Genomic DNA, 25,926 nt, shown 5'->3' with positions numbered 1-25,926 from the left:
ATGAAGACAAGTACAGAATTGGACTCTTACTTGAAAAAAGTCCTTTCAACTTACCTAACATTTGTTCAATTAACTATTGAATGATTTATTAATCTCCAAATTAGTTGATGCCCCATCTTCACTTCCTGTCAGGCCTACTTGAAGACTTAAAGGAATAATGATGTATGAAAATTCTTACCAGACAGATTGTTTTCTTCACTGAATATCAGACTAAGCCAATAGTAAAGGCGTCAATCTAAACATTATTCTTTACTTCATGTTGAGAAGAAACTATTCCAGATTATTACATCCCCCTCAATATTTATCTTAGAAATGGAAGAAAACAGTGATACACTCATAAAAGAAAGCTATTATTTACTATAGTTGATGTGTTCATTACAGATCCTACATTTTTCAGCAGGCCACAGTACAGCCAAATCCTACAATATCCTTGGAAAGAAACCATTAAAAAGGATGGATAGTTGATATAATTTCTAATATAAGTAAAATAATTTGATATAATTAAAAGAAATGCCCCAAACAACTTTTCAATATCCTTCTCTGTCAAAGTCATCAACTTTTCTGCTGCATATTTTTTTTAACTACAGTCCTAAAAGTGTTAGACTATCCACCCCACCCTTACTGGTATAAAGGCCAAGCATTGAAATAATCAAACCTGGGGAGCTATGATAGGCAAAAAGTGGAGGAAAGGAGAATTTTAGGAGATATACCATCAACCAGTAGAGTAAGGAGAGTAATCCTAGCAATCCTGCCTGTCACATGCTCCTCCCAGTTTTCGTATTTTATCCTCATTATTAGAACTGATCTTCTATTTATCTGTTACAGACTATTACAATAGTTCTCACAAAAGAATTAAAAGCTTAAAAGTGACTACATTTTTAGCAAACACTACATGCAGTAACGTAAACACATGGGGACAAACTGTTAGGACTTAGATCATTTATGTGGTAACATGAAATTTACTACGGATCCCATCTGGCCTTTACCAGGGAAGGAAAGCAATTATTCTTTTTATTTTGGATAGAAATACAAAAAAGGTAATACTTTATTTAGAAGCCAGATAATGGTTTAAAGGTTTTATTATCCATAATGATCCAAATTATTTCTAAGATTCACCAAAAAGTAAAAATAAAATTCAATTTTACAATATATTTTTCCCCTAGGTGGCTTTACTTTTTTACCTTGTTTTACCTTACTGAAATCCTCTTTCATTTGGATCAATATTTGGTCTTTAAAGTCTAATTTGTTATAAAAGTACAGCCATCAATACCATTCCACTTAAGATAAACTATTTTAACAGGTTACCCAAGTTTAGCACATTTTCAGGAATTACAAGAATGTGTTTCAGTGTACTCCTTTCTTACAGCTAACTGCAAGAAATGTGAATTCTGAGGAACTAGGATAGAATATATTTGGCTTTCCGGTAAAGATCATGCTAAATATAATCATTACTGCCAAACTGGAAATTTGAAGTTGTTACAATATCCCAGGCCCCTTGATAAAAGATAAGTTGAGGGTTATCCTGATCTTAATGCTATTCAATGAAAAATGAGTTTTATAGCATAACGTTAATTGCCAAGGTAATCAACTAATAAAATAAAATTCCATATATTTTCCCTGTATCTTTGTCACTGTGCACCCAAGTGTTTATAAAACTCTAGATTAATCAAATAAGTCATTTGCTCAGCTTTTGGAAATGTTAAGGTGTGTTTGAGTGGAGAAGGCTGCATGACTTAATTTTTGTTTTTGTTTTTCCCTTTTTGCAAAACTAAATAAAGTTGTCAAATATGAATCATGTTCATTAAGATAATCACTATACACTTTTGCTTTTAATCACACTTGTACCTTATTTTTTGTCTGAAAGAGTAACACTGTAAACAAGCTTGGGTTTCAAAGAGAACTCTTTGAACCCCTGGGGAAAATATAAAGAAAGGTCTGGAAAGATATACTGAGAAGTGATTTCTTCTGGTGACAGGGAAGAGGACTAGGGCTTGGAAGTGAGGGGTTCACAGGGATCAAGGGGGACTTCAGCCTTGTCTATAATACATTACTTTAAAAGAATATATAATTGCGTGTTGTTGGTTACCTAAACTTTAATTTTTTTAAAGGAATAAGTATAAAACACCATTCAAGTATTAGATTTAGAAACTATACTTGGGAACTCAGTATTTTCTGAAGCACTTTACATTTGTTACCTATGATAAGCGAAAGGACAGTTTATTTTTCATCTATCATAAAACTTACTTTTCTTCAGCAAAGTCAACATGGAATTGTTTTAAGAAAACTAAGAACACAATGAAATAAAAGGAATTCTTCATCCTAGGACCAGACTATACCTCTGCATGGAAATGCAGACTTAATGAAACTAACCAAAAAAATAATTTGTCAGCTCTAAAACTATTACCTAAGGTAAAAAAGATCATCCAATCATTTATATCAATAACTCAGAAGAACATTCAGAATGTCATATTAAATGCTATTGTTTTGGTGGTTTCAAATCCTGATGATGTAAATCCAGTTACTTCAGTAATAAGCTCTCAATCATCCCTAGTTAGCCATTGGTCAGCATTCCTAAATAACTCAGGGTATAAAGAAAAACAATATAAAAATCAAGGCACTGTAAATTAATTACTCTTCCCCCAAATGCATATGATACAGACCATACACAGCACGCTATCCCAGACTCCTCAGTATTCTACAACATAGAATTAGAAAACTATCATTTATTGATAGATTTAAGATGTAATACAGGTTTCAAAAAATGTGGCAGTGAGAATACCAGCATAAAAAAGAGAAACTTGTGCTAAAAACAACCTGAATTCATCATTGGCAATATTACATTAACAATCAAGGCCCTCACATACTAATGATTTCCACTTTTTCTATATTGCCAACCTCCCATGCATCAAGAAACACAAGATTATCAAACTTGGGAAGCAATAAAGTACTCTATGAATTTTAAGATCATAATATTAGGAAAGTTTGGGAAATTTGCAAAATATATCCTCATCATCCATGTGTACAATCTCATTTCTAGTCATTTTTGCAGTGATCATTTGTGAATAAAGAACAGATTTACAAGTTTATATAGCAGGGCATCTGAGTTCAACACAAAACTGTTACAAACTTTAGGTAAATACATGTTTCATAAGACACTGCTAACATTTAAAGGAATTAAATAAAATTCCAAAACTTCAAAAGCAAATAAAGACAAGACAACTAAGAAGCATTTTCCACCATTTACTCTTGTTATCAAAAATAGTTCAACTCTTCTTGCAAAACAAAAACAAAATAGTACATACTGGACACATACATCACATTTTTCTTCCTATGGCTTTAGCCCACCCCCGCCCCACCAGAAGAGACCAGGAAAAAAAAAAAAAAAAAAAAAAAGCCCAACAACAACAACAAAAACAACTCTACCTGACCACATTCACAGAAAATGACACCAGGATACACTACAAAACAGAAGGAGGTGTCATCTGCTCTGTGTCCAAAGGTTTCTTCTCCATGTCTTGTACTAGGCGAGTAACCATCATTGAACATGCTGTGTGCCAAATCAAAACATAACTTCAACATATGTCAGATCTGACTAGAGATGGTGAACGTAGTAGAAATTGGAAATTTTCCAGCAGTATTTCTTTAAATAAGCACTGTCAGAGCAGCAGCTCTTCTTTTAAGTCATAAGGTTATTTCTTTACACCTAGTCAGTCCTTGTTTTATTTGGGCTGTGCTCTTTCAAGCAACTGACTAGATTTCCCTTCAACAGAATGTTTGTGACTCACTTCTCTTCCCTCATAAAAATTAAAGGGAAGAAGTGCATTTAAACTGAAACATAGTTTGTGCTTTACATGCAAAAGAGCATTCTAAAGAAAATCCTCCTAGCTTCAAACTACCTAAAATGCACAGGCTTCATAAAAAGGCATTTTTATTAGGCCTCTATAAAGAAGCTTTCATAATGAATAGCACCCTAAAAAAAAATAGGAGCATATTCAAAATAAAGTCTGTGGCAAATAAACTACTAGAGGAAACAAAAATCAAAGAAGTGGCCAGTGGCAGTAAGTATAATGCATAAATCTGGATAAGTTTGGGGGCATTATTCTAAAATTATTTTAAATCCCAATTTCTAAATAAAATATTTTTATAATCTTTTAATAATTCTGTCACATACTATATAATCTAAATTCAATTACCTTCAGAATAAAACTGCTCTTCTCCACTTCATTTATCCAATCAGAACATTGCTCAAAGTGAAGGATTTAGAAATTTTTCCCTAGAAATGAGTCAGACTTAACTAAAAAATGGGCTCAACTCAGGAGAGTTTTGTAGCATAAACAGCTAAATATTTGCAGTCTGACAAAATTTCAGTTTACTTTTTAAAAACAGATTTCTTAAACATTCTAATGAGGGGGAAATTTTCTTTCATAATACTGCTGATTTAAGAACTGCTACATACACCAGTAGCCAATTTTCATGATCAGAAATGGTATTACGTCAGCACAAAGGTTGAGCTGGACACATCAGCTTTTCAACAGGAGAAACATCAATGGCATCTGAAGGCAACACTGAGTTTCCTGAACAAACTAATGGCTACTTTTCCACAAAAAATTAGCACAATCTTTATGGACTGACTGGATACCACTTCCTTACATTTAATCATAAACTTTGATTATGCACAAAGCATGACCATAAACAATGAGGTTAATGTTATTTTCCTTGCCAAAGTTCATTTTGTATAAATCAGTTGCATCAGCATTTGTTCTCAAACTATGAGGTTCTGTAAGAACTAAGGACATATAGTTGTAGGGTTACTCCTCCATTATCTGCAAACTATTTCCCCGACACTAACACATATAACTTAGCAATGAAAACACTTGATACAAGTGATCTATATGCAGGAGCTCCGGCAAGTTAAACCAACAGAACCATAGCTGCCGTGAAACTGTAGCTATTTCCCTACCAGGGGTAGGTTTAAAAGACCCACTGATTTAACAGTCGAATCTCATGTCTATAGCTTCATCCAAACTTTTATCATCATGTGTACTGGCAGCTAAAAACGTCGTTACTGGGGACCCTGTGACATTAATTACACTGGTGCTGGTACTAGCATTACGCACAGCAATGCTAGTCACGTTAATGCCCAAAGTGAGCCTGGTCTGCTCCAAGGCCTTTTCTGGCACAGCAAATGCCTCCAGCTTCTTCTCCCCATTGGCCATATAGGAGTTTTGGCAGCCACGACATATACAATCTAAGCAGGCTTTGCGGTTAGAGTAGCAAGGGCAGCGTTGGCCTCGGCATGTAAGAACACTTGGATTTTGAGTAGCACGCCCACATTTACACCCTTTCTTTTCCTGGGGTTTTTTGTACACAGTCTTGGTAGGACTTCCTGGCATAAAATGATGACTAGGTATCTTTTCCTTTACTGCTTTGTCTTTTTTTAGAATACCTGGCTTGGTTTTCGAGTGAGATTTCTTGGATCCATGTTCATGACTCTTTTTCATGTTTTTAGTAGATAAAAGTACGGTTTTGCTGATTTTGGGCGTCGTGCCTCCATTGGGAACAGTTGCTATAGGCTGAAGAGAAATTTTGCTCTCCCGTTTCACTGTCACAGGAGCAGATGCCCCTAATGTTGGGCCTCGGATAATGGTAGAAATTGGAAGTGGCTGAACTTTCTCACTGTCGCTTTCTGATCTGGATCGTTTTCTATTCAATTTTGCTACCTTCGGAGTTGCTGCTGTACATGATAACCCATGAAGTGCAGGACTGGTAGACATAAAAACATTATGGCTAAGAGACTGGGAAGAAAGCTGCAGAAAAGGTCCATTGGATACAGTGGCTTCCAAGTTCGGCTGCAAATTAGGGCAACAAACCTCTGTATTTGAAACAGTTTCTAAGCTGCGGAGTACTTCCTCAACACTCAGTAATAGAGAGTCACCAGCTTTTATATCTTCACTGAAACTGCATATATCAATGCCTGTGGAACATAAGTCAGTGGCTACCGTGTCACAGACAGGTGGCAGGTTGTCAGACAGATCTTCAGTTTTTAGGTCAACAGTGTTACACACATCAATCGTATTTGAATGTTCAGGCGAAGGAATATTTATACCAAATCTATCTATTGAAAGCCCATTATAAGTAGGCAAACCATTGATAACAGAACTGCCAATAGCAATGCTGAGGGTGCTTTCAGACATTGGAGATAAACTAGCTTGAGGATCCGTCGTGGGTTCTGAGGTTGAAGGTAAAGGGGAATGTGTCAAACACAAAGTAAAGGATGAATCTGAGGGTTTTTCTGTCTCCTCACAAAACAATGATCCATCATTAAGCAAAGCCAAAATATCAGAAGAACAGTCAACTGCTTCTATTATATCCCGTGCCAAAGTAGTCTGTGTTATATATTCGCATAATTTTTTATAGCAGTTCACTAGGATGCTTAACTGCTTGTTTTCCTCAAACTGCTCATAGTCTTTGCACCAGCTACATGAAGGTTTCATCATCATTTTCTTGCCTTTACAAGTTTTGCAGACATAGTGTTGGCAGGTGGAGTTGGTGGGTGCAATAGGATCTTGTAGCAAATGTCCTAAGGGGGAGAAGGAGGAAAGCAAAGATTTTAGTAAAATAAATTTACGGTTTCATATCCTGGAGTTAAGATGACATTATAAGTAATCTATCAAAAGTGAGATGGATTAAACTCATTAGACCAGATAATAATAAATATATCTCATAAGAAACTAAAAAATATTCAATAGCTCACTTCATTTCCATGCCATATTCCCCATTCCTTTATCTCAAACCAGAATCTTCCCTGATTCTGTGTCTCTACCACAAGCAGTACGTTCTGGTCCACCTTCTTATCCTCTTCTCCAAAAGCTATAAAGGTAAAGAGGTGAAGATCAGTCACCAAACACACAAAGTAGGCTTAAAACCCCTGGGACCTCGACCTAACTCAGCATGGTAATGGTACAACATATTGAACAAAATCATACTGATTGTTTATTATTTATTTTGTGTTGGACACTGGAAAAAAGACACAAGTAAGAGAGACTTAATTCCTGCCCTCATAAAACACAGTCTTGAGGGCATTAATCAGTACAAAAGCATGTTCACAGAAAAAAAATTTTTTTCAACCAGTTTTAATTATATATATTCTGATCTTAAAATTTAAGGAAAAAAAGATCAAAATGCAGTTACAAGCCAGGTGCAGTGGCAGAGTCTGTAATCCCAGCTAATCAGGAGGCTGTTCCAGAAGAATTACTTGAGCCTGGGAGTTTAGAGGTCAGCTTGGGCAACATAACGAGACCCTCTTTAAAAACAAAACTGTAGTTACAATGGAAAAGAACTATGTTCGTTTATATTAAAAGAAAAAAGGGAGTGCTGAAATCAAATTCTTCTACCAAAAATCAAAGTACAAAACAGAGAAGCAATTATATTTAAACTTACTAAAGAAAAAAAACAGGACATAATACTGGGCTCAAATTCTTTGACAGAAGTCAAAATGACCATGGTTTTACACCATAAGTGTCCTAATTGCAGCAATATAGTATAAAAGTGAAAGTGGTCTCCCAACTGGACACAACTCCCAAGTTATAAATGACCTAATACATATGAACCAGGAAGGAAAACAACTAGATCCAGTCTTCATCTCCTCCATTGCCTCATTCCCTAACGAAGCAAACTACTCCTTGGTTCCCAATTCTGACAACTGGTTAGTAATGAACCCAAGGTATTTATATCTTCTCATAACTCCTACAAAGAACATTAACCACAGAAATTAGAAATCAATAGAGGAAAAAAAAATCAGAAAAATTCCCAAAATTTTTGAAATTAAACATATACCTAAATGATCCATGAGTCAAAAACATCACAAGGGAAATCAGAAAACATTTACTTGAAGGATAATGAAAACATACATATCAAAATTTAGGAGATGAAACTAAAGCAGTGTTAAAGGGGAAATCTACAGTTTTCAAAGTCTGTATCAGAATATAAGGTCTCCAGCAAGGCAAAGTGGCACATGCCTATAGTCTTAGCTACTTAGGAGGCTGAGGCAAGAGGATCTTTTGAGCCCAAGAGGTCGAATCCAGCCTGAGCAAGATAGCAAGATCTTGTCTTTACAAAAACAATAAAACCAAATAATATTTTAAAGACGACAATGAGGCCTCAAGTCAATAACCTAAGCTTTCTTACACCTTAACAGGAAGAACAAACTAAACTCAAACTAAGCAAGATAAAGCAAAGAATAGAGTAGAAATCAATAAAAGAAAACAGAAAAACCAAGGAGAAAAATCAATAAAATCAAAAGTTGGTTGTTAAAAAGATCAAAAAGTTTGGCAAACCTTAGCTAGAATTACCAAGGGAAAAAAAAGAGAGAAGATACAAATTACCAAAATCAGGAATGAAAGAGGTTGCAATTATCACTAGTGCCCCACAGAAATTTAAAGGATTAAGGAAATACTACGACCAACTTTATGACAACAAAGTTGACCAACTAGATGAAATGAACAAATTTCTATAAAGACATAAATGACCAAAACTGACTTAAGAAAAATTTTAAAACATGAATATACCTTTAACAAGATATTGAAATAGTAACTGAAAATCTTCCTCAAAAGAAAACTCCAGGGCTAAATGCCTTCACTGCTAAATTCCAACAAATAACTAAAAACAAATAACACCCAAAAATGGAGGAGAAAACACTGCCCAAATCATTCTTTAAAGGCCAGTAGCTACCCTAATACCAAAGCCAGACACATGAAAAGAAAATGCAGACCCAAATCCCTCATGAACGTAGATAAAAAAAAAAAATCCATACTAAAACATTCAACAGAATCCAGCAACATATAATCCAATACCCATTTAACAAACTAGAAATAAAACTTCTTTAACCTGATGGTGGGGCATCTATACAAAGCCTACAGCCAACATCATACTTAAAGGTGAAATATAATGCTTTTCCTCCAAAGATCAGGAACAAAGAAAGGATGTCTGCTTTTGCCACTTCTTTTCAAACTTGTGCTCGGTGTTCTAACTAGTGCAGTAAAGTTCAAAAAAAAGAAAAGAAAAGAAAAAAAAAAGAAAATTAAAGGCATCAAGATTGCAAAGAAGTAAAACTGTTTTAAGTAACAAATTACACACTTACACATTCATATATATAGAAAATCCCAAGAAATCCACACACAAAAACTACTATAGGCTGGGCGTGGTGGCTCACGCCTGTAATCCTAGCACTCTGGGAGGCCGAGGCGGGAGGATCGCTCGAGGTCAGGAGTTCGAGACCAGCCTGAGCAAAAGCGAGACCCCTGTCTCTACTAAAAAAATAAGAAAGAAATGATCTAGACAGCTAAAAATATATAGAAAAAATTAGCCAGGCATGGTGGCGCATGCCTGTAGTCCCAGCTACTCAGGAGGCTGAGGTAGGAGGATCACTTGAGCCCAGGAGTTTGAGGTTGCTGTGAGCTAGGCTGACGCCACGGCACTCACTCTAGCCCGGGCAACAGAGTGAGACTCTGTCTCAAAAAAAAAAAAAAAATACTATAACTAATAAACAAGTTTAGCAAAGTCACAGCACAAACTTAATACATATAAAAGTCAACTGCATTTTGTGTTTCTATATACTAGCAATGAATACTCAAACATTAACAATTTTTTAAAATTCTATTCATAACAGTATCAAGAATATATTAAAAACACAACTTCTACACTCACAACTATAAAAGATGGCTGAAAGAAATTAAAGAAAATCTCACTCAATAGAGACACATTTCATGTTCATGGATTAGAAGACTCTCAATATTGTCAAGATGGCAATTTTCCCCCAATCTATAAATTCAATGCAATCCTTATCAGAATCCCAGGTGGCCTTTTTTTTTTTTTTCAAGACACTGACAGACTGATTCTAAAATTCATATGGAATCACAGAGGATAGCCAAAACACATTTTTGTTTTCTTTTTCTTTTTTTCTTACTGGCAGGATCAAGCAGGTATTTGATTGTGTGGGAGAGGTTTTGGTTTTTTTGTTTTGTTTTGTTTTGTTTTTTGAGACGAAGGTCTAGCTATATTGCCCAGGCTGGTCTTGAACTCCTAGGCTCAAGCGATCCTCCCACCTCAGCCTCCCAAACAGCTAGGACTACGCACCCAGCTGCCAGAACAATTTTGCAAAATCAAAGAGAATTTATACTACCAAATTTTATTCTAAAGCCACATTAATCAAGACAGTGTGGTAACGGTGAAAATACAGACATATATATCAATGGAAAAGAATTGAGAGTTCAGGAAGAAATTCTTGTATTTATGGTCAACTGCTTTGTATGACAAGGGTGCCTAGATAATCCAATTAATCGAGGAGAGTATTTTCGACATATCATGAGACAATATGATATCCCAATGTCAAAAAAGAAAAAAAAAAAAGCCTTACACCTGTACCTTATACACAAAAATTAACTCAACATGATCACAAACCTAAATGTAAGAGCTAAAACTTTAAAATTCTAAAAAGAAACAGAAGAAAATCTTTGTGATTTTTGATTGGCCAAAGTGTTCATAGATGTGACACCAAATGCACAATCCACAAAAGAGAAAAAAACAGTAAAATGGATTTCCTCAAAATTAAAAGCTTGTACTTCAAAACACACCATTAAGAAAATACCATATTTCCAAGTTACATACCTGATAAAGGGCTACAATCACATTTTTAAAAAAAAATCCTACAAATAAATAAGATCAATAATCCAATTTTAAAAGTAAACACAAGATTTCCATAAACATTTCACCAAAGAAATATGAATGCCTAATAAGTACATGAACATATGCTCAGTATCATTAGTTATTATAGAAAGTAAATCTATGTCATACTACTGCATACCCATAGAATGGCTAAATTCAAAATGACAATCCCATGACTTGGCAAAGATGTGGAGAAACTGGTTATCACTACTGGTGAAATGTAAAATGGTACAATTACAACGGAAAACAGTTTGGTAGTTTCTTAAAAAGTTAAACATAAATTTACCGTATGACCCAGCAATTCTACTCCTAGGAACCTACGCAAAGAGAAATGAAAACATATGTCCACAGAGAAAAAATGTATAGCAGCATGATTTATAATAGCCCAAAACTGGACACAATCCAAATGTCCATTAATTAGTGAGTAAATAAATAAAATTTAGTATATTCATGCAATGGCATACTGTCCAGTAATTAAAAGGAACAAACTACTGGTACATGCCACAACACAGATGAACTTCAAAAACATTATGCTAAGTGAAAGGAGCTAGATGCAAAAGAGTACATTATATGATCCCATTTATACGAAATGACAGAAAAGCACAGACCGCAGTTACCCAGGGCTAAGAGTAGGAGCAGGGATTAACTATTATAAATGGGCACAAAGGAACTTTTTAAAGTGATGAAAATGTTCTAAAATCAAATTATAGTGATCATTACACAACTCTAAAATTAAAAAAACACTTAAGACAAGGCACCATTAGTTATAGAATCCAACCTTCTATCCAATGCCAATACAAGAATCTCTTAAAGTTTCAGTCCCCAACCCCTAGGTGCCCTGGTACATCTGTGGAGTGTTAGGAAACTGGCTGGGCATCACTGCCTGAGCTCTGCACCACGTCCCCCCCAACCCATGACACACCACTCCCAACCCCTACTCCGTAGAAAAATTGTCTTCCATGAAACCGATCCCTGGTGCCCAAAAGGTTGGGGACCATTGCAGAATACCCTTGACTTCATCTAAGGAAGGGCATAGGGAATATGAAGGGAAAAAATACATATGTATATATGTTTATGTGTGCGTGTGCATACACTTAAAAGGATAAACCATAAGGTTAAAAAAATTGGTTACCTACTGGGAAGGAGAGACAGCAGAGTGAAATGAACAGTAATAAGAAAAGACTATTATAAGGTTAACCTGTTTTATAGATTTTACTTTCAAACCATATAAATATTTTATATCATAACAAAAACAAAATTTTAAAGGAAATCTCTAAAAAGCAAAAGCAAAATGAAACAAGTAATCATAATTTTATATCAAATAGGTGGTATAACCATTCAAAGATAAACTATTTCAAACAACTTTATAACACAGAAAATTGACTCTTAATCCTCGAATCCTAATTTTTCTTGTTTTCAGTAATAACATTGTTGGTGGTAGTGTTGATAGTAATTATGAATGTGTTTACATTATTGTGGGATTAAATAAATGTTGATGCCCTTGAGAATCTTTTTTTTTTTTTTCAGCAGGAGGGAGGAGGAAATTTGTAAAAGACAAGAGGTTAAATAAATAATCCTGAAGTCTTAAAAAGAATTCATTTGGACTTAATATGAACTCATGCTTTCATCTTAAATATATGTATTTCTTAGCACTATCCATTGAAAAGTCCTGGAAACAAGGTCCAACCCCCAGGAGCAATTAATTCAGATAGAACTGAAAAACATTTTCCTGCTCAAACCAATCAGGAGTTCTTGGACAAATGGCTGATTCCAAGTTTGTGACATGAATTGGACAAGATTAGTTTTGATCACCTTGTTATGCCAAAAAGTAAGAAAACTATCAAAGGTCAGGACTCAGGAGCAAACCTGAAGAGGTTCCCACTGGCCAAAAAGAAAAGCTGAGCATGCATAAATGCAATGGAAGGAAGCACATCTGAGGACATTAAAAAGAAAAAAAAAAAAAATCAGTTTCAGGATGCTAGTGAACCAGCTCATTAGTTTGAAAACTAGTAAGAGCAAGAATCAAGTATTTGTCCTGATTTATAAATTACACCACTATATAATCAAATCACAAATGATAAGTTTCTCTTTAGCCTTAATTCCATCACTGATCTTTTCACTAGTCATGTCAATCAAAACCTTCCCCTAAGCTACCAAGCAACTTAAAGGACTTATACTCTACAAATCTTTGTATTTTTTAATGAGGTCTTAGGAAAGTAACTATGCCTACTGTTGAGAACTGAAAATAGGCAAGAAAACACAAAAGCTCACACTGATTGACTCCACTACCAGTGAATTATTAAGGACTTCATTCTCTGGCCTTATATTACCTACTAGATTGTCCACTATTGCCCAACCCAAGTATCTGAAACTTTAATCTACCATTATAGATGCCCTTAGACAAACTTTCTTTATGCACTCAGCTAACCATCCTAACTCTCAAAAATTTCCCCAAGGGTTCTCTATACACTTCACAATGAAGGCAGCTCCAGTGATCTGAGGAACCAAGAAAAAGATTCAGGAGCTTTTTAGCTGGGATCAACATTAACCAGATACCTAAGGAAGGGAGTTCCCTTCCTCCAATTTAAAAAATATCAAGGCCAGGAGTTCCAGACCAGCCTAGACAACATAGCAAGACTTCGTCTCTACAAAAACATTAAAAAATTAGCTGGGTGTGTTGATGAATGCCTGTAGTCCCAGCTACTCAGGAGGCTGAGGCAGGAGGATCACTTGAGTCCAGCAGTTCGAGGCTGCAGTGAGCTCTGATCACAGGACTGCACTCCAGTATGGGTGACAGAGCAAGACCCTGCCTAAAAGAGAGAGAGAAAAGGAAGGAAGGAAGGAAGGGAAGGAGGGAGGGGGGAGGGAGGGGGGAGGGAGGGAGGGAAGGAAGGAAGGAAGGAAGGAAGGAAGGAAGGAAGGAAGGAAGGAAGGAAGATAGCTAGATATCAAGTAACATTTTAAAATTTGTAAAAACGCATTTTATCCTAGAAAATAAAATGGATGGGCAGTCTGCATCAAGGAAAAATAAGTCACTCACTGGCAAACTCTCCTATAAAACTTGGGGAGTGTTTAGAGAAAGGTTTAATTTAGCTTAGATAGTGTTCCATATAGTTATACACAAAAGTACAAAAAAAGACTTGCTCAAAATACACACCTTCAGACTTCAAAAATGTACAGTTCATGACAAAAAAAATTCTCACTGCACTGCCTTAAATCTTTATCTGTATTTCACAGAAATTACCTTCCTTTCCATAAATGGTCTTGTAACTAAATGAATTTGATACTTATATGCCTTGTTTCAACAAATGATGTGACATTGACCCTAAAAAGATTTAAATATCCACTTTTATACCTCATTTTCTTAAGTTACTCATTTCTTATTTATTCTCCCTTCTCTTAACTTTTTCTTCCCCAAATCAGCCAATTATAATTTGAGGCTAAGACTCAGTTTTAGAATACCACAATTCTCATTCTGGGAATTTCTGGGAATACATAACTGGTGGTAATTAATTTACTAAAATATTTAATGTCAGATTTTTTTAATGCTCTAATTCGTAGAACTTTTTTATTATGGAAATTTTCAAACAGCCAAAAGCAAAAACAATTAACCTCCATATACTCATCACCCAGATGAAATAACTATCAAGATTATGCCACATCTGCTTCACCTACCCATCTTTTGTTCCTTAAGTATTTCAAAGCAAATCCCCCACATCATTAATTCACCTCTATAAATATCAGCATAAATCACTACAAAACAAGTTTCTTATGGAACCGTGATACCATTATCATATCTAACAAAATTAACAATTTTAAATAATTTAAAAACCAGATTAAAATTCAATTTAAGAGAAAAAACTTTTAAAGGCCCTAGAAAGGGGCTTTAATTCAACCATCAAAAAATATTTTATAGATTTTACTTTTTTGAATCAATGTGCTTTTTAGGGCCATAAACCTTTCCTTTTATTAAACAGATTTAACATAGATCATTCACATCATTACTTTATGGTGTTAATATGCCAAAGCTAGCACTTGCATTGGCTGGCATTCATCCTCATCTGTGACCCTGACAAGAATCACTGCCAGCCAGAATCAAGATTTACATACCAACATAAATGAGAGAGACTCAGAGTACCAAGATAAATAAACTGTAACTAGGTCTCTAATCAGTTTGCCCCTCTCTCCAGACAAGGAATAGGCACTCCTCCTTTGCATAGGTAAACAAGGACATCATTAATCTTGGCGAACTCTTCTAAATACAGAGCTTATCCCAGTTTTGAACAAAGCAACCAGTAACTCACTTACTTTAAAATACTATTAGTAAAGGTGACCATACTATAAATTTTATGTTGACTACCAAGTAAATTATGTCTTAATCACTTCTGAAGCAAAAATTTTTTTTGTTTCTCCATTCTGATTCTCCTCATAGTGAAGTATTTAAGCCCACAAATATTTTGACCAGATTACTGGAGAAAATTAAGTTTAGGGAGATGAGGAGAAGAGGCACAAGAAAAAATAAAACTGACAACAGCTATTAATAATATTAGCAAAATTTACTAATGACTAAAAAGTAAACACTGGACTTGACAATAATTATAATCATAAAATAAAAGCTATAATAGTAAAAATTATCATAGGTTAAACATTTACAAATTAGACATGAACATCAAAGACACTTTATAAATCAAATCCTTATTTTAAGGTTTGTATGGAAAAGAAAGAAATGATCCCAATGAAAATTTCAGTAAAATACAAACTGATAAAAATGAAAAATGGTTTAGTTGTTCTACAGAGAAAACTGATCAAGTAATTAAACTAGCTCAATGGCTTAACTTTGGCCTTTGACATAATGTATCATATAATTCTAATTTAAATGTCATATGCACAAAAAAAAATATTACTCAGAATCAAAACACTCTGTCACCGCGCCCTCTCTCCAGAATTCCTTCTGCTCATGCTTCTATTATAGCAAGGACTGCCTCATCAATAACCTCAAATAAAGTAATTTTACATAAACTTTGTTATTGATGAGATGACTCATGATGATCAGGGAAAATTAACCAAGACTCACATGAACAACATCATGAAATACCATTATCAGAAGGCAAAAAATGCATACAAGCAAATGATGGTTATGATTAAAACCATCATGCCATTTGTCCAAGAAATATTCTCAGAAACCAAAATTTTAAATGATCAAAGCATCCACAAGAAGACTCAATAAATCTTATAATACTGGAGATATCGAAAAAAATCAATTTTTTTTTGTAATACCTCAACCTATTTTACCAAAATAATAAAAGAAAAATAAAAACAACACAGAATCCAACAGCTATAAAATATGTGGCATCCTACAAAAGACAAGAAGCAGTTTTCTGCTTTTGCTGACACAGCAACATCAAACAAAAGAGATATCATAAAAGATACATTTCTAGACCAGGCTTGGTGGCTCATGCCTATAATCCTAGCACTTAGGGAGGCCATGGTAAGAGAATCACTTGAGTCCAGGAGTTGGAGACCAGCCTGAGCAACATAGTGTTACCCTGTCTCTACTAAAAAATAAAAAATTGGCCGAGCATGGTAGCCTGAGCCTGCAGTCCCAGCTAGTCAGGAGGCTGAGGCAGGCAGATTACTTGAATCCAGGAGTTTGAGGCTGCAGTGAGCTATGATCGCACCACTGCACTCCAACCTGGGCCACAGGGTGAAACTCCATCTTTATTTAAAAAAAAAAAATTAAAGTTTTTAAAAAGGAAGTTTTCTGGGTTCACTTATGTTACTGATTCTAAAGCTAACTTTCTCAGCAATTACTATTGAATGAAATAATGTCCTTTTTGTCAGCCATTCCTTTCAAAATGGCCCAGATAACTTTATTAACCATCTAATTATAGCTACAGTTACATATACAGAAAGAAAAAAAGCTTTATTCATAGCAAAAAGAATTTTGCTGCCAACCAAAACTGCTGTGAAGCTCTTGGATCAAAGACAGGATGGTAACTTAAAAGATGACAAAACATCTGAATGGATGATGACAAGTGGCACACTTGATCTTGGAAAGGAACTCCAAAATGCTGCAGACAAAAATCAAAACCACAATGAGATATCACTTAACCCCAATGAGAATGGCCTTTATCAAAAAAACCCAAAACAACACATGTTGGCGTGGGTGTGGAGAGACAGGAACACTAATACACTGCTGGTGGGACTGCAAACTAGTGCAACCCCTGTGGAAAGCATTATGGAGGTATCTTAAACAGATTCAAGTAGACCTGCCATTTGACCCAGCAATCCCATTACTGGGCATATACCCAAAGGAAAAAAGGTCATTCTGTAACAAAGACACATGTAGCCGAATGTTTACAGCAGCACAATTCACAATCACAAAGATGTGGAAACAACCCAAATGCCCATCAATACATGATTGGAGGCCGGGCGCGGTGGCTCACGCCTGTAATCCTAGCACTCTGGGAGGCCGAGGCGGGTGGATCGCTCAAGGTCAGGAGTTCGAGACCAGCCTGAGCAAGAGCGAGACCCCGTCTCTACTAAAAATAGAAAGAAACTATATGGACAACTAAAATATATATAGAAAAAATTAGCCGGGCATGGTGGCGCATGCCTGTAGTCCCAGCTACTCGGGAGGCTGAGGCAGTAGGATCGCTTAAGCCCAGGAGTTTGAGGTTGCTGTGAGCTAGGCTGATGCCACGGCACTCACTCTAGCCAGGGCAACAAAGCAAGACTCTGTCTCAAAAAAAAAAAAAAAAAAAAAAATACATGATTGGATTAGTAAGCTGTGGTATATGTATACCATGGAATATTACTCAGCTATAAGGAATAATGAAGGTACGACATCTCTATGGTTCTCCTGGAGAGAGTTGGAACCCATTATATTAAGTGAAGTATCCCAAGAATGGAAAAACAAGCATCACATGTACTCACCAGAAAATTGGTTTCCCTGAACATCACCTAAATACATATCTGGGAACGACACCAATCGGATATCACACTAAGGTGGGGGGTGGGGGAGGGGATGGGGGTATGCCTACACAATGAGTGCATTGCGCACCGTTTGGGGAGTGGTAACACTTGAAGGTGCTGACTCGGGAAGGGGGGGTGGGGAAGGGAGAGATATATACCTACATGATGGGTGCAACGCGCACTGTCTGGGGAACAGACACGCCTGGAGCTCTGACTTGGGGGGAAAGGCGGTACATGGGCAACGTATGTAACCTGCAATTCTGTATCCCCCATAACAATAAGATGAAATTAAAAAAAAAAAATGCTGCAGACAAAAAAATCTTCAAATATTTTATCCAGGAATGTAGTCTTGGATTCTGCCAGGCAAATCATTCCTGTACCATAAGGGCAAGGCTTTTCTTTTTTCTTTTTTTAATGAGTACATAATAGTACATACTTATGGGGTACATGTGACATTTTGATACAAGCATACATCGCCTCAACTCTCCTGGTTATTTTGTAATATACAATAAATTATTAACTATAGTCACCCTATTGTGCTACCAAAGGGTAAGCCCTTTCTATATAATCAATATAACCATATTTGTCCAAGAAATATACTTCACATCTTTCCATTTTGTCCAGTATGACCAAAAAAATCCCAAAACACCTTGTCCATATTTTAAAATATCTCAAATGAAAAAAAGCCAATAAAAGATAGTTTTGGAATTTTCAAAGAGAAAGAAAAAAAGTCAATAAAAAAGCCTGATATCAAATGGAGGGACACCCCTTTAATTTATAAAAGGTAATAAAAATGAGGCAGCAGAACACTAACAATGATAGGGGGAAATGAAGCCAATTATATGCCATGATGTTCAACATGTTTGAGAGACTATTCTTTTTGTTCCAACCCAAAATGTGTCCTAATGATGCATGTTTTCTGTATATCTGGCATTATACAAATTAATCATTTTCTTTCATTATATTATTATTTGATTCTATCACTCAACATTTACCTGGATATTTCTCATAAACATGAAAAAGCGGGACATGTTAAATCCCTGAAAGTTTAGCAAATCATTGCTCTATCACAAATCAAAAGAATTTTAAAGTTAGTAAGTACTAGAAGTCAGGTTTCTTGGCATACAAGATCTTAGGACAGAGGTTAACGTGCTGAAAGTTTATAACATGGGTTGCTCTCAGGATTATCACTTGTAGAGGAAGGAAGGACGGAAGGGGCAGAGGAAGGACAAGTTAGGCTTGGATGTACTCACAACAAAAGCCTTAGCTGATCCCACAGCAAACTCTGAAGCTGTGATGACTCTTCACGGTTGTCCTATGTTGTGGCCAGGGAACCAGGTGTTTAATGAACCAGTGTTTGGACACAGGCTACTCCCAGCAAGGGGATGTGACCTTAAGTGAGTGGCTCTCTTCAACCAACGGCAATTCCCAGGGAGGTCTGACAACCCCAACAGCACACTCAGTAGCTAACAGAATGAAGTCCTTCAGTCCTGAATTGGGTATTTGGGTAGTATATCATGGCATCCACTACAATCAGTAATTCTGTAACTGTCCAAATCTGATAAAGTTTGTGTAAAACAATGTATTAATAATAGTAGTAATATGTGCCTTTAAAAGTGACTTGGCCCTCTGTTTCTTAACGCTATAAACTAGCTAAATATCTAGGTTCTTTTCAGTGCTAAAATTTGATGATTTTATGACTTTCAAGACTTTATGGCTAGATCTATAATGTGTCAAGTCTTGCATTTGGATATCAGTAACTGTTGAGGAGATAGGTATATGAGGATTGTATTCTATTTTGTATGTTGAAATTTTCTACAAAAGTTGCAAAATAAAGTTCAATAAAAGCTTGAATATTACGCCAATTTTTTATGCTTTCAAACTTACCAGAAGCTTTACATATTTAAACATTCTCCCTTCTCTCCCCACTTCTCATCCTACACACACCCAACTCCTCCCCAACACACACACACACACACACACACACTCTTCTCTCCCCACTCTCCTTTTCTTCTTCCATCCAAGATAAATCCTCCTCTCTCCCTCCAACACTCTGGCTTCCACCCTTCCTCCCTAGTTACCCACATAACTTTATACCCTCTCTCACTTCTACCTTCAACCTTCCTTCTCTACAGCAACTTGCCCTCTGGTTATTCATTGCTGCAGTAGCTCCCCAGAATCAATCTTCTAATGAAAGGCAAAAATTGCTTATCCCAAACTCAATAGGCATTCTTCCTTAAAATGCCTTCCTCCCTTCTCCAACACTGTCTATCCCATCTCCTCTACATCCTCTTCTTCTGTCCCTTCCTTAATTTTAGTATTTCCTATGTTTCTGTAATAGGATCTACTCTCCTTACTCCCTTCCAGTATTCCTCAGTAATCTTTACTGGGTCACAGACCCCTTTGAGAATCTGATAATATAAATATGTACAAATTATTGCATAGAATCTTATGGGGATCATGAGCCTTTTCCCCTTTTGAAACAGAGATATGACACCACTCAAACTTTAAAACTGCTCAACACACTCCTTCCAAAGTGATCTGCTCATAAAACTGTTTCAACTACCATTTATAAACTGCTGACTTCTGAATCTGTATCTCCAGCTCAAACCTTTCACTCCTGAGCTTCAGACCCTAATGCCCACTAGGAATCACATCTTTTGTGAACTCACAGATAACTCAAGTTAACATGAGCAAATATAAATTTATCTCCCCTAAACCCCTACCTTAAAAGCCTGCTCTTCTTCAGCATCCCTTATTCTCTTAGATGCTGACACTATCATTCATTCACTCAGAAACCAGATACCTTGAAACAATCCAGAGGCTTCTCTTCACCTCCATTCCACATCCAGTCAGTCTTCCTGCATGCAGCTTCTAAAAATCTGCCAATTCCGCCCTTCAGGTTTTACTCCCACAACCACTCCTGCCTTAGTTCAACTCTCATCCTTTCTCATCCTGAATACTGAGAGCTTTCTAGCTGATCTCCATGCCTCAACCTCATCCACTCCAATCAATCCATCTTCCAAGTGATCTTTCTAAAACACAAGTCTGATAATGCCTTTCTTTTCAAAACCTTCCAATCAGACTTTAAAATCCAAAGTCTTTGGAATGACATATAAAGCCTTCAAGAATCTGGTCCCCACCTACACTCTCCCCCACCCCATATCTCATACCACTACCACTAAGCTTTCTCTAAAGATTCCATACTCCATTCTCACCCACCACTGACTATTGCAAAGCATGCAAAACTTACTCATTCCTCTGTGGTTTGCTCTTCCTAGAATGTCCTTGGGCAATCCTTGCATGGTAAATTATTCTACAAGAATCAACTCAAATATAACCTCCAAGAGAAAATCTTCCCTAATTCTCTCCCCTCCGTTTGTTGAAAAAGCAACTTTATACATTCTCCTACTATAGCACTTATCATATTACACTGTCATTGATCACTGGGTCTCACTCAAGGCCAGAAACTTATTTATCTCTATATCTTTAAACCAGTGTTGGCACAAAAGCCACACCTAATAAATGTACAATGAATCAATCATAAAAAGAACATTAGATTTGGGAGTGACCTTGGTAATCACTTTTTCCATAGCCTCATTTTAACCACTACGGACTTTCATGGATTATGTAGCTCATTGCTAGCAATGAGAAATAGAAGCTGAGTCTATTGATTCCCAGCCTAGCATTCCTTTCCTTTATCCAGCACCATCCCTACCTCTACTATTAAGTTCATGGCATATACTGAGACAATTTTAGCTTCTTTCCATTTATCAAAAAGAATGATTACTGAAACTGAGCCTAGGCAGAATCAATAATTGTCTACAAGATATAAAACCTTTTTGGAAGAAGAACTAGTAGCTGACAATAATGTATAGTGATCGGGGCAGAAAGACTGAAAGGAAGCAGTGGATGGATTCTGAACAACAGGTTTGTGAAGGTCAGGAAATCCCTTACTGCACAGTAACTGGAGCTACAAGAGCCCTGCCTGGATTCTCTATACACTGACTTCAATTTTTAAAGTTAATCTTAAATGTTTCAAGTGAACATGTACTCTATAAAGCAGCAGTCCTCAACCTTTTTGGTACCAGGAACAGGTTTCACAGAAGACAATTTTTCCATGGGTGGGTAGGGGGAGCAGAGCTCAGGTGGTGACTGATGCAAGCTGTGGGGAAGAGGAGCAGATGAAGCTTTGCTGGCTCCCCTACTGCTCACCTCCTGCTGTGCACGCCCCCAACTCCCCATTTTAAGTTGCATGGAAGACAATTTTTCCATGGGGGAGTGTGGCAGTGGAGCTCTGCGGCCCGCGGATTGGGGACTGCAGCTATAAAGCACTGTACTATCTTCTCTGTTGAAGAGATTCCAGCAAAAACAAAGCTCAGCCTATATACCAGTGTAAGAATTTACAGCATCAGAAATCTTAACAAATGACTGTTTATGTTATGTATATTAAATATGTAGATATGTATTATGTAATGTATGTATGTATGTATGTATAAAATATGTAGATATTAAACTCATGATCAGACAGCTGGTTTTCACAAATGTCATTTCAGATAGCATTATTCATATATAAAACTGATCTATAAAAATTATTTATAAAATTTTCTAGTACTGAAGTAACAATAAATTGATGCTGATAAACTCAAATATATACATACATACTATTCCTTTTGTGTTGAGAATAACTATCCAGAATCTGAGTCATAACCCAGTCAGCCTAGATTCAGTCTCCAGCAATATCAAGGCATATACAAAGAACAGGAGAATATACTTCTCCCTCTGATGTCAAAGTCTGAGATAGGGCCTAAACAATAATCCTTTCATAATCCAATCCATTGATCTGATTATCTGCATTCTTCACCTTTTCCAAATGAAGAGTTAATTGTTTAGGCTATCTTCATTTAATAAAACATCTCTTCTTCCTCCATTACTTATGTAAATAATTCCTTGGGCCCAGCTATATGCCAAGCACGGTGCTAGAGCCGGGCACTCCATCTTTTGGCAAGGCATTATCAGACCTTTTTTACATCTCTGAATTATAGCACCAAAATTAGACCCCAAAATTAAAGATGTAAAATATGTTTTCAAACAATAACTAACAGGATATCTTCTGGATACATATACATATGGAAACCATCTCTGGATTCAGCCAAGAACAAAAATGACTATAACATAAAAAAGATAATATGTGTCACTTAACAAATTGGCACATATGAATTAACTGTTCTTGGACAATTAAAACTGTGGTCTTTTATTTTTTTAATCTTTTTTTATTTTTTGAGACAGGGTCTCTCTCTTCCACCCAGGCTGGGTGGAGCGGCCTCATCATAGCTCACTGCAACCTTGAACTCCTGGGCTCAAGTGAGCCTCTTGCCTCAGCCTGCCAAGTAGCTGGGACTATAGCCATTGTGCCCAGCTAATTTTTCTTTTCTTTTTTGGAGACAGGGTCTTGCTCTTGAACTCCTGGCCTCAAGTGACCCTCCTGCCTGGGCCTCCCAAAGGGCTAGGATTACAGGCATGAGCCACCACACCCAGCCAATTATATTAGGTCATTAAGTATGAAATGTCTGATTTCCTTAAGTACTAAATTTGACAGTTGATATCTTTGACACTTCTTTTATCTTTCTTGTGTAGGTACATCCTCATTCTCTCAAACACACAGTTTGACTTGTGATTATCTAAGTTTTTTTTAAACCACTTTTGTAAAACCAGAGGTAAGTCAAAATTTGTGTTATTTTCAAATATGAGTTCCGTCACAGAACCAGTACCACACAGACAGCTCAAAATATCAACAAAGTGTTTGAAAAAGATGTGACTAATGAGCACACAACAGTACCTTGATGGCTTAAAAAAGTTCCATTCTAGTGATTTTAATCTTAAAAATGAGCCACGTGGGCAACCTGAGACCAAGGTGAATAATAATGAGCTAAAAGCTATACTAGAAGCAAATCCATCTCAACCTACGTGTAAATTAGCAACAAGGTTTGATGTTACTATTCCAACAATTAGACCATTTAAAACAAATTGGCAAGGTAAAAAAGCTGGATAGATAGGTACCACATAAATTAAATAAGCATAAAAAAAATTGTCTCCAAACTTCCCTTTCTTTGCTGTCACAACATAAAGACAAACCACTTCTACACCATATTGTTACGTATAATAAAAAATAGATTCTTTTTGACAATCACAAGCATTCAACACAAGGGTTGGATAAAAGTACCAAAACACACTCCAAAACCGAATATTCATCAAAGAAAGCTAATGGTGTCTGTTCATTGGTCCAGCACTGGTGTTATCCACTACAGCTTCATGAAACCTGGTCAATCAATTACAGCAGATGTCTACTACAACCATGAAATGATGAGGATGCTTGTGATTAAACAACCGAGACTGATCAATAGAGATCAGCCAATCCTCTGACAACATTCCATCACATGTCACATAAACAACACTAGTCAAACTACAGAGGCTGGACTTAGAAACTCTGAGTCATCCACCATATTCACCAGACCTTGCACCAACTGACTATCACTTCTTCCAGACTCTGGACCACTTCTTACAAGGAAAAATACTCAATTCTTAACAAATTGTAAAAACTGCCTTTCATGATTTCATCGCCACTCACTTTCCAGACTTCTTCACTGTTGACATAAACAAGCTACCTTTTAGATGGCAAAACTGTGCCAATAGTTTAGGCAAATACTTTGATTAACTGTACTGCTTCTTATTTAAGATATAATAAATTTTACTTGAATCGGACATTTCATATTTAATGACCTAATAGTTTTCTACAGACATACCCTAAAGTCAAAACTTCTCAAAAATCTTTTCATTAGGCAAAATTCATGAGTACTACGAGTGCTACTATAAACAATAATAAGCTCAGGTCAAAGAGAAATGAATTTGAGACTAGAGAACACTCCTAGACAGCACTATTTTACTCTTGGTGGGGCTTCCCTAGCCCAGGTGTTTTTTTTTGTTTGTTTTTTTTTTTTTTAGACAGGGTCTGTCTCTGTCTCACAGGCTGGAGTGCAGTGGTGCAATCATAGCTCACTGCAACCTCAAATTCCTGGGTTCAAGTGATCCTCTTGCTTCAGTCTCCCAAGTAGCACTTGCCACAATGCCCAGCTAATTTTTAAATTTTTTTTGTAAAGATGAGGGTCTCACTATGTTGTTCAGGCTGGTCTCGCACTCCTGGCCTCAAGCGATCCTCCCGTCTCTGCCTCCTAAAGTACTGCAATTATAGGCATGAGCCACTACACCAGGCTCTCTTCTTTAAATTTTTGATTGAGCAGCAGCACTTAAAATCTGTTCCTTTAAACCTCCACCCAGTTAATTTTAGCATAAACCAAAAAGTACTGGCTTCAAAGAAATCAGCGGATCCAAATAACAAATTAAGGTTTTGAAATTATTCGTTCGCTAATTAAATATCCAAGCAGCTATGCCCAGACCAGCATTAGCCCCTTTAAATATCCCTGATCACCCAGATTCCACAGACTTAGAAACTATTTTCTTTAAAATATTTAGCACAAATAATATGACAGAAAAAATATGCATTTTAATTAAAAACAAGGCAGGAGGATAATATGACAGATGGGCATTAGTCACTAAAAATGATGACATAGAGTGGAAGTATTCTGACCAAGCAATTATTTTAAAGTTCACTATATAACTTTAAATAACTAAGTACTACTACATTGAGAGCAGTGATAAACATGTATGCCAATTTTACAGGGATTTGAAGGGTGAAGCAAAACAACAGTTAAACGCTGCAATTTTAACAGTATGAATGTTACTGGAGCCAAGGTGTTTACTAAACATCTGAATGGTTAAACTTTAGCGTTTCTTTAACTTTCTATTTCTACAGTTAACTGAAAACTGTGACAAATCCTTCTGGTACCCAGGGTGGTAAGTCAGTAGTTTACACAAGGTTAAGTTTCACCAACTATCATTATAAATTAAAAAACCAAATGTTCATCATAGATTATTAAAGGAATGATGTATAACCACTCAGTTCCACAACATTCATAAACTCAAGTCATGCCTCATTTCATATTCTAGTAAGAATTTAAAGAGAATGCCAGACATCATTTATCTTAATAACTAAGTAGGGAAGACTTTTATAGAGTGTGGTTACAGAGTACTTTTGTAATATTCCATTTTCCTATTTTAGCAAAGCAATGATGGTTGTTCATGAAATTATTACCAATTAGATAATATAGGCTG

At 36.2% G+C, this 25,926-nt stretch overlaps 1 protein-coding gene across 1 annotated transcript in view; it reads right to left on the bottom strand.

Annotated features, from left to right (window-relative positions):
* Positions 1 to 4,185: 4,185 nt before the first annotated feature.
* Positions 4,186 to 25,926, bottom strand: part of MSL2 (MSL complex subunit 2) — a 34,266-nt gene continuing 12,525 nt past the window's right edge. The window contains exon 2 of the mRNA XM_069473209.1: positions 4,186 to 6,580. Coding sequence (XP_069329310.1) covers positions 4,989 to 6,580 — 1,592 coding nt within the window. The 3' untranslated portion in view covers positions 4,186 to 4,988. The remainder of the gene's footprint in view (positions 6,581 to 25,926) is intronic.

This window comes from Eulemur rufifrons, chromosome 7 (assembly GCF_041146395.1).
Source record: "Eulemur rufifrons isolate Redbay chromosome 7, OSU_ERuf_1, whole genome shotgun sequence".
In the NCBI taxonomy this organism is placed as follows: domain Eukaryota; kingdom Metazoa; phylum Chordata; class Mammalia; order Primates; family Lemuridae; genus Eulemur; species Eulemur rufifrons.
Note: the sequence above shows the minus strand (reverse complement) of the source record. Positions and strands in the feature narration are given on the sequence as shown.